This window comes from Cherax quadricarinatus, chromosome 56, assembly GCF_038502225.1.
Source record: "Cherax quadricarinatus isolate ZL_2023a chromosome 56, ASM3850222v1, whole genome shotgun sequence".
Taxonomy (NCBI): Eukaryota; Metazoa; Arthropoda; class Malacostraca; order Decapoda; family Parastacidae; genus Cherax; species Cherax quadricarinatus.
This window is the reverse complement of record NC_091347.1, coordinates 2,506,655-2,517,193: the sequence shown is the minus strand read 5'-3', so window position 1 is coordinate 2,517,193 and position 10,539 is coordinate 2,506,655. Positions and strand designations below refer to the sequence as shown.

At 39.9% G+C, this 10,539-nt stretch overlaps 1 protein-coding gene across 6 annotated transcripts in view; it reads left to right on the top strand.

Moving 5' to 3' along the window:
• The first annotated feature begins 398 nt into the window (after positions 1-398).
• The window catches only part of LOC128700654 (oligoribonuclease, mitochondrial), a 49,185-nt gene continuing 39,044 nt past the window's right edge, over positions 399-10,539 (top strand). For 3 of the 6 annotated variants that reach the window (XM_070097023.1, XM_070097027.1, XM_070097028.1), the window contains exons 1-2: positions 407-597; positions 6,198-6,359. In XM_070097023.1, the coding sequence (XP_069953124.1) occupies positions 445-597; positions 6,198-6,359 (315 nt within the window). In that variant the 5' untranslated portion in view covers positions 407-444. Of the gene's footprint in view, positions 598-6,197; positions 6,360-10,539 lie in introns of all 6 variants that reach the window. The other 3 variants (XM_070097024.1, XM_070097025.1, XM_070097026.1) reach the window with 3 other exon arrangements.

The window sequence follows — 10,539 nt, the reverse complement described above, 5'->3', positions numbered from 1 at the left end:
CCAACCGCTCGTTGGACGTTGCACTGACTCGCCTTCGAGTCGGGCACTCGCGACTGGCGGCTCATCTATATCGCCTTCGGATGACGAACTCTCCGTGCTGCCCGTGGTGTCCCTCACAGCCTGAGACGGTGGAACAGTTCCTGCCGTGGTGCCCACGTTATCACTCTGCACGGACTACTCTCCGTGCGGCCTTGCGCACACTTGGGGTGCACACTTTCACTCTACCTGTCCTCCTCAATGGGAAGGGTTTCGCCCTCTGGACCGTCAGGAGATATTGGCTTGTACCTACTCCTTCCTGCTGGCTTCAGGGCGTATCAGAGACATACATAGTTATTAGTCAAGACATTCTTTCACTTTGGTCGATATTCCCTCTCTCTAGCACTGGACGGCCGGGCTCGATACGGCGTATGCTGTCAGTGGCCCTGAAACCCAACAGAAGAAGAAATGATGGTGTTGTGGTTGAGGTGTGTCTCACGGCGCTTCTCACACTCTCTCTACACCACCATGAAGTCCTCATCATCCTCCTCTTCCTCTGACTCTCATATTCCCACCAAAATACCAAAAATAAGCGAAAGATTAGTATGGGTTGATCTTGAGGTATGTACGATTATGTAGTGATGCAGGTTAAGTGTGGAACAATGTAGTTTTTAATATTGTCTCCAGCGTGGCTGGTTGATTGTGCAACTGCAGCTCAACCTGTGAGCGGTAGTGATGAAAACAATATTATAAAGGTCACAATGGGCCTTTTTCAGACCCCATTGAGTGCGCTTACACATTGAGGTCCGTGGTTCGATCTCCGGTACGGGTGAAAACATTAGGACGTGTTTTCTTAAGACACCTGCTGTCCCTCAATGTCCCCTCAGGGAAGGTTCCTTGATGTTGGTGAGGGGCTCTTGATTTAGGGAATTGGATCTGTGCTCCAGTTCCCCGAATTCAGCCTGAATGCCTTCCACATCCCCCCCCAGGCGCTATATAATCCTCCGGGTTTAGCGCTTCCCCCTTGATTATAATAATAATAATGTCCCTCAATGGAAGTAAGTTACTCTGTTTTTTTTGGGGGGCTATCCTAGGTACTTTACATATATACTGCTATTTATGATAATCTGTGTAGCTGTATTTGTGTATACCTCAATAAACTTACTAGCAGTATAATGGGTACCTGGGTACTCACCTAATTGTGGGTGTTAGTGGACTGGTGTGGGTCGCATCCTGGGACAAAACTGACTTAATTTGCCCGAAATGCTCAGCATAACAAGGGATTTTCTATATAGTAGTATGTCATTGATGTCAGCTATGTCTGTATACTACCCTGTACATGTACTTGTAGAAATAAAGATATTATTATTACTAGAAAAAAATATTAGTCATTTCATATTTTGCAATTACTTCATATAGTTGTGCATAGGGCAATAATAATGTAATATAGTAATATCTTTATTTACTACAAGTACATGTACAAGGTAGTATACAGACATAGCTGACATCAATGACATACTACTATATAGAAAGCCGCTTGTTATGCTGAGCATTTCGGGCAAATTAAGTCAGTTTTGCCCCAGGATGCGACCCACACCAGTCGACTAACACCCAGGTACCCATTTTACTGTGAAAGTAAAGACACATGTGCAACATCTGGAAATCTTTAATGTCGACGTTTCGCCATCCAGTGGCTTTATCAATACAAATTCTAGGACATAATTGGAAGACTGTAGAAATATATACAAAAGATGAGGTAATCAGTCCCTCAGCCTTGGAGTTAGTGTCCACGATGCTGTGAACACTAACTCCAAGGCTGAGGAACTGATTACCTCATCTTTTGTATGTATTTCTACAGTCTTCCAATTATGTCCTAGAATTTGTATTGATAAAGCTACTGGATGGCGAAACGTCAACATTAAAGATTTCCAGATGTTGCACATGTGTCTTTACTTTCATAGTGTCGGTATTTTATACCTTTCTTGCACACCCATTTTACTGATGGGCGAACATAGACAACAGGTGTAAAGAAACACGCCCAATGTTTCTACCCTGGCTGGGAATCGAATCCAGACTCTCGTCATGTGAAGTGAGAACTATAGCCACCAGAGCCCCAAAAAAATTATCAAAACAATGAGCTTTTTTTTTCCCATAACCTGTAAGGTTTGTTTGGCGTAGTTCTATGTGACGGCCACAGAAAAGGTTAAAACAGTCTCTCCTCACTTAGTAACGTACTCGTTTACCGGCAATTCGGACTTACGATGGGCTCTCTGACCAGTGTGCTTACCTAAATAATGTATGTATATTAGAGTTGATTTCTTCTATTCTGTTTATTACAGTATACAGTACACTATTATATAATAGTGAAAGTGAATACAGGAAAGAGTAAGGTCATGAGGATAACAAAAAGATTAGGTGATGAAAGATTGGATATCAGATTGGAGGGAGAGAGTATGGAGGAGGTGAATGTATTCAGATATTTGGGAGTGGACATGTCAGCGGATGGGTCTATGAAAGATGAGGTAAATCATAGAATTGATGAGGGGAAAAGGGTGAGTGGTGCACTTAGGAGTCTGTGGAGACAAAGAACTTTGTCCTTGGAGGCAAAGAGGGGAATGTATGAGAGTATAGTTTTACCAACGCTCTTATATGGGTGTGAAGCATGGGTGATGAATGTTGCAGCGTGGAGATGTCATGTCTGAGAGCAATGTGTGGTGTGAATATAATGCAGAGAATTCGTAGTTTGGAAGTTAGGAGGAGGTGCGGGATTACCAAAACTGTTGTCCAGAGGGCTGAGGAAGGGTTGTTGAGGTGGTTCTGACATGTGGAGAGAATGGAGCGAAACAGAATAACTTCAAGAGTGTATCAGTCTGTAGTGGAAGGAAGGCGGGGTAGGGGTCGGCCTAGGAAAGGTTGGAGGGAGGGGGTAAAGGAGGTTTTGTGTGCGAGGGGCTTGGACTTCCAGCAGGCATGCGTGAGCGTGTTTGATAGGAGTGAATGGGGACAAATGGTTTTTAATACTTGACGTGCTGTTGGAGTGTGAGCAAAGTAACATTTATGAAGGGGTTCAGGGAAACCGGCAGGCCAGACTTGAGTCCTGGAGATGGGAAGTACAGTGCCTGCACTCTGAAGGAGGGGTGTTAATGTTGCAGTTTAAAAACTGTAGTGTAAAGCACCCTTCTGGCAAGACAGTGATGGAGTGAATGATGGTGAAAGTTTTTCTTTTTCGGGCCACCCTGCCTTGGTGGGAATCGGCCAGTGTGATAATAAAAAAAAAAAAATATTATATAAACATTTAAAAATATACAAAAAATTTTATAAATGGTGCAAAGGTGACATTAAAACAATATCGAAGATGGTTGCTCATTGGTAGAGGGATTAGTACCAAACATCAACATCAAAAATCACTCCCTACGAAAGCAAAAGACTTGACAGGAGATGCAACATTCCCCAATGAAAAGCAGGAGCACCATGAGTATGCTAAGAGACAAAATAAGTGTCAGGGGCCCAAGACGGCCTCCCAGCATACATAAGGAGGATTGTAATAAAGTTGGTAGAATTACCGACAATAAGTAAAGTAAAAGGACACAAGTGCAACTAATGTGACATTTTATTGTGGCAATGTTTCGCTCTCCAGGAGCCTTATCAAGCCATTACAAACAATACATGGACACAGAGGGTATATATAGGCTCAGAGTGAGGTGCGATACTAGTGGTAGTGGTAGTAGTGATAAAAGTTGTAGTAGTAGTAGTAGTAATACAATATGGTAGAACAATTAATTTGTACATGAGTAAAAGGATATAAAAGCTATTACTGAGTTACATTTTCCTTCCTTTTTCATCAAAGATTGCAAGAAAAGGGCTCTTCAGATCATCAATTCTCCACGCACCAACACCACTCCCAACAAAGTTATAATTCTTCCCAACAGTCAGGTTGCACTGAACGTTTCTAAAGTACTTTCACAAGCTAACACCAGAATCGCCATCGCTTCTAGCACTTCAATAAAGGATCTAACCAGAACAAAATCAAAGCACCAAGAACCAGTCAACGCAGGGGTTTACACTATACCCTGTGGAGGCTGTGACAAGATTTACGTAGGTGAAACAGCAAGAAACCTCGACACCCGCCTCAATGAACACATTTACGCATGTAGGAACGACAACCTGAACAACGCCTGTGTACAACACCGAAATTCCACCAGTCATCTCATGAAATTTAGGGACGCCCAATTAGTGATCAAAGAAACTAATTTCCGCAGACGCAAGTGCCTAGAATCAGCACTGATCGCTGTTTCGAATACAATTAAACAAAACAACGGCAGCTTCACCATCTCTGAAGTCTTAGCAAGAATCCTCCTGAAAACAGTAAACCCTGCCATCACATAGTCTCTCCTGTTATACTACACAAAGCACATTACAGAGAGTGAACACTGAAACAGGCTGCCTCTATCCAGTCTATATTTGTCCAACCTATTTTTATGTTACCCAAGTAATAGCTTTTATATCCTTTTACTCATGTACGAATTAATTGTTCTACCATATTGTATTACTACTACTACTACTACAACTTTTATCACTACTATTACTACCACTACCACTAGTATCGCACCTCACTCTGAGCCTATATATACCCTCTGTGTCCATGTATTGTTTGTAATGGCTTGATAAAGCTCCTGGAGAGCGAAACATTGTCACAATAAAATGTCACATTAGTTGCACTTGTGTCCTTTTACTTTACATAAGGAAGATTACCAATAGACCCCTGGCTGTCTTCAAGAAGGCTCTGGACAGGCACCTAAAGTCAGTACCTGATCAGCTGGGCTGTGGTTTGTACGTTGGTTTACGTGCAGCCAGCAGTAACAGCCTGGTTGATCAGACCCTGATCTACCAAGACCCCTCAAGGGAGGTTCCTTGATGCTGGTGAGGGGCTCTTGATCTAGGGAATGGGATCTGTGTTCTAGTTCCCTGAATTAAGCCTGAATTCCTTCCATCCCCCCCTCCCCCACAGGCACTGTATAATCCTACGGGTTTAGTGCTGTCCCTCCCGCGGCCTGGTCTTAGACTGGGCCGTGGGGGTATTTACTCCCGAAACTCTCTCCAGGTTTACTGGCGTGGTCTTAGGAATGGAACTTCGTTGTTAAGTGAGGAGAGGCTGTACTCTACAGAAGTGTCATAAAATCCTCTGTGTTTGCTTGTTTTCTTGAAGTTTTAGCAGATTTAGATTTTGATTACCGTATTTTGTATTTAGATACAATACGGTGTATGTTTAATTTGACTTAGCTTTAGCACACTAGTTACTAGATGCATTATCATGGCTGAATCAGTTCACAAGAAGCTGACAAATTAGAAATGACAATTTTATGATTGCCCTAGACCTTATTAAAGTTGGAGATTGAGACACTTATGCAGCACATGAGAATCTTTATTGAAGAAACATTTTGCCACACAGTGGCTTCATCAGTCCAATACAAAGCAGAAAGGTGTAAGTAGTGGAGGAGTTTGAGGTAATCAATCCCTTAGCCTGGAATCGATGTGTTCAGTCCATCACTCTTGTAGAAAGTACAGCATAAGGCCAGAGAAGTGGCTTATAGTATACTGTAGTCAGATGAGTCGAAGCAGGAGAAGGCGGGATCACAGTGGAACCATCCACTAATGTAAGTAGGTCTTCGTCCAAAGGTTGGACAAGTGTTGAAGGATTCTTTGTATCAAGATCCCATGACTACAGTATATTAGCCACTTCTCTGGCCTTGTGCTGTACTTTCTACAAGAGTGATGGACTGAACACATCAATTCCAGGCTGAGGGACTGATTACCTCAATCTCCTCCACTACTTACACCTTTGTGCTTTGTATTGGACTGATGAAACCACTGTGTGGCAAAACGTTTCTTCAATAAAGATTCCCACATGTTGCATAAGTGTCTCAATCTTCAACTTGTCGGTTTTTCAAAACTATTTATCACTTATTAGAGTTGCAAGAACAAAAGAAGAGACAGAAAGGTATCCAGTAGCTTTGACATGATCTTTGGTGTTGCTTCATGTCATATTTACAATACTACTATTTTAATGTGATTTTTGGCTCTCTTCCTTTTTCATTCTTTCTTGTGACCTGATAATGAGCAAAGGCAAATCCAACTAACTCCAATTTTAGTGTCCTGTTTTTGGGTTTATGAATAAATAATGAATTGTTTACAAAGTATTTGAATGGTGTATTATCTTATAGATGACTGGATTAAATGTAGAAGAAGAAAAGATAATGGAAGCAGCCATTATGATCACTGATGGTGACTTGAACGTTGTTGCAGAGGGCCCAAACCTAATATTAAAAGTAGACGACAGAGTATTGGACAACATGAATGAATGGTGCAAGAAGCATCATGGTGAGGTAGAGTACTTCATATGTACACTTAACACTATTCTTATTCTTTCTTGTTTGTTTTTAATCTTGCTCTATCAATACTAGTGAGGTAGGAATATAGTAAGGGTCTCAAAAATGATGTACAGTGGACCCTCGAATTTCATCATCCCTTTTCTGTATGTAAAACTATAGTTATTCTATATAAAATATATTTTTTGTTAATATTTCCCATAAGAAATAATGTAAATCCAATTAATCTATTCCAGACACCCAGAATTTTATATTAACAAAAAATACATTTTATAGAGAATAACTATAGTTTTACATACAGAAAAGGGATGGTGTAATTCGAGGGTCCACTGCATTTAACTGTATTAAATTTAATAAAAGTTATTTCAATTATACATCATATGAAACATTCTATGGTACAGACTGCATCCTTATTTTATTTTCTGCAAAGTGTGCAAATATTTTGAGAAGTGGTAACCCTTCAAGGATGAACCTTAACCCTTTCAGGGTCGGTGTCGTACTAGTATGGCTTGCATGCCGGGGTTGGTGCCATACTAGTACACGTAAATTCTAGTGCCTTCAAATTTAACGAGAGAAAGCTGGTAAGCCTACATATGAAAGAATGGGTCTATGTGGTCAGTGTGCACAGTATAAAAAAATTCTGCAGCACACAGTGCATAATGAGAAAAAAAACTCCGTGTTTTTGGTTTAAAACAGCGACTTTGCAGTGTATTTTCGTATGGTATTTATGGTTGTATTCTAGTTTTCCTGATCTCATTTTATAGAATGAAAGACATTACAGAAATTGAGATGGTTTTGATTGGTTTCACAATGAAAAGTACCTTGAAATTGAGCTCAAAGTAGCAGAAATGTTAGATTTTTGCCAATGTTCAGAAGTAAACAAATAATGCCACACGTCCAATACACGTCAACTGGTGAGTCTAATATTCTTTCACAAGTGCGCTGATATTATCTATACCATTTCTACACTAATGCAGTAGTCTGCATAATAGTAAATCTTCTATTTTTTGTGAGAATAAAAATTCAAAGTGGAAAGCAAAAGAAATGTAAGAGGGGCCTGGGTACATGACTAATGAACAGAGAAAATGTTATTTTAGTGCCAGGAATGTCTGTCTTGTTTATTCTGGACCCTATTTGGAAATTGGCATGTTTTGAAATTGTGTGAAAATTGCCAATTTTTAACCACTTTATTGGATAGTTGAAATCAGTAAATGGGTGGTTTCTTGTATTCATTCGATAGAAAAAATGGAGTTCTAGTGAAATAGTTATGATTGTTGTTGATTGGTACATTGGAATTGGCTGAAAATATGGCTCAAAGTGGGTGAAATCGCCGATGCATAAACATCGACAAGACCGCTAACTTTGCGAGAACATAATTCCGTAAGTTTTCCTTCAAATTTCAAACTTTTTTTCTCTTTCATTTCATAAGAAAAAATAATTTTTATTTTTTCAAAAAAGTTTCGACCCTGAGAACAAGTTTAGGAGAGGGCTAATGCTGGAGGACTGGATCCAAGGAATTGGAGTTATCCTACCCATCCTTGGATCATACCTGACTACCATTCTCCTGGTGCTATATGACCCTTATGGGTTTATCTCTTCCCCATAAATATAATAATTCGAGAAGTGCTGGAGACTTGTTTTGCATAATATTTTTAGACACGCATTCTTTTATATGTAATCTGTAGTACAGCACTTCAAATTTTGATGAATTTATACAGTGTTAAGTTTTATTTGTGTGAATATATTTCTCATGCTGTAAAGAGTTTTTTATGAGGATAGTGAGGCTCAGGTTAGGATGTGTAGGAGAAAGGGAGATTACTTTCCAGTAAAAGTAGGTCTTAGACAGGGACGTTATGTGTAATGTCACCATGGTGGTTTAACATATTTATAGATGAGGTTGCAAAAGAAGTAAATGCTAGGGTGTTGAGGAGAGGGGTGGAATTAAATTATGGGGAATCAAATACAAAATGGGAGTTGACACAGGTACCTTTTGCTGATGATATTGTGCTTTTGAGAGATTCTAAAGAGAAGTTGCAAAGGTTAGTGGAAGAGCTTGGGTGGGTGTGGAAAGGAAGGGAGTTGAAAGTGAACATTGCAAAGAGTAAGGTGATAAGGGTATCAGATGACTTAGGTAAAGAAAAATTGGATCTCACATTGGAGGGAGTATGGAAGAAGTGAATGTGTTCTGATATTTTGGAGTAGACTTGTTAGCAGTTAGGTTTATGAAGGATGAGATAAACCATAGAATTGAAAAAGGAAAAAGGTGGGTGGTTCATTGAGGTATCTGTGGAGACAATGTTATTCATGGAGGCAAAGAAGGTAATGTATGAGAGTATATTGGTACCAATACTCTGGGTTTTAAATACATGGGTTTTAAATGCTGCAGTGAGGAGGAGGCTGGAAGCAGTGGAGATGTCGTGTCTAAGGGCAATGTGTGATGTAAATATTATACAGAGAATTCATAGTGTGGAAATTAGGAGGTGTGGAGTTACTAAAAACATTATTCACAGGGCTGAGGAGGGGTTGTTAAGGTGGTTTGGTCATTTAGAGAGAATAGAGCAAAATAGGATGATTTGGATTGTGTATAAATCTGTAGTGGAGGGGAGGAGGGGTAGGGGTCATCCTAGGAACAGATGAAGGGGGGAGGGAGTAAAAGAGGTTTTGTGTGCAAGGGGCTTAGACATACAGCAGTCACATGTTAGCGTGTTAGATAAGAGTGAATGGAGACGAATGGTTGTTGGGATTTGACGAGCTGTTGGAGTGTGAGTGGGGTAATAGTTTATGAAGGGGTTCAGGAACCCCGATTAGCCGGACTTGAGTCTTGGAGGGGGGAAGTACAGTGCCTGCACTTTAAAGATGATGTTTGGGATATTTGCTGTTTGGAGCGACATCTGAGCTGTCATATCTGCATGCTTCTGCAAAGACAGTGCTTATGTGTGAATGATGGTGAAAGTGTTGAATGGTGGTGAAATGTTTCTTTCTTGGGTCACCTTGTGTCGGTGGGAGATGGCCGAGATGTTAATAAAAAAAGGTAATTAAATAGTAAGCATATTGTTAAGGTGAAGGTGACTACAATACATGTACAGTGTTTTTTTGCTTTTTCTTTATGAGTTACAACCTTTTATAAATGTTCTAAAAGTAATTTGCAACTTGACACAGAAACCATTGCATTTAATGTTTGCTTCATGTGAGGTGCTGTTATTTTAATCTTAAGATTAGTAAGAAAAATTACCAGACACAGGACTGGCATGATTTTTTAAAGTTTGATTGTTAATCATTGTTTATTTTCTGTATACCATAATTAAATAGCAACAAAACATTTAATCAGCAACAAAACATTTAATAAATTAAACAGGGTTCTTTATGGCCTAAATTATGAATATAATATTGTTGCTGTGAAACAGAAACCTGTAACTGTTTTACATGATGGTAGGATTGCTGGTTTCTTTTTCTGTCTCATAAACATGCTAGATAACAGGGATATCTTGCTACTCCTACTTACACTTTGGTCACACTTCACAGACACGCACATGCATATATATATATATATACATACATCTAGGTTTTTCTCCTTTTTCTAAATAGCTCTTGTTCCTCTTTATTTCTTCTATTGTCCATGGGGAAGTGGAAAAGAATCTTTCCTCCGTAAGCCATGCGTGTCATATGAGGCGACTAAAATGCCGGGAGCAATGGGCTAGTAACCCCTTCTCCTGTAGACATTTACTAAAAAAGAGAAGAAGAAAAACTTTATAAAACTGGGATGCTTAAATGTGCGTGGATGTAGTGCGGATGACAAGAAACAGATGATTGCTGATGTTATGAATGAAAAGAAGTTGGATGTCCTGGCCCTAAGCGAAACAAAGCTGAAGGGGGTAGGGGAGTTTCGGTGGGGGGAAATAAATGGGATTAAATCTGGAGTATCTGAGAGAGTTAGAGCAAAGGAAGGGATAGCAGTAATGTTGAATGATCAGTTATGGAAGGAGAAAAGAGAATATGAATGTGTAAATTCAAGAATTATGTGGATTAAAGTAAAGGTTGGATGCGAGAAGTGGGTCATAATAAGCGTGTATGCACCTGGAGAAGAGAGGAATGCAGAGGAGAGAGAGAGATTTTGGGAGATGTTAAGTGAATGTATAGGAGCCTTTGAACCAAGTGAGAGAGTAATTGTGGTAGGGGA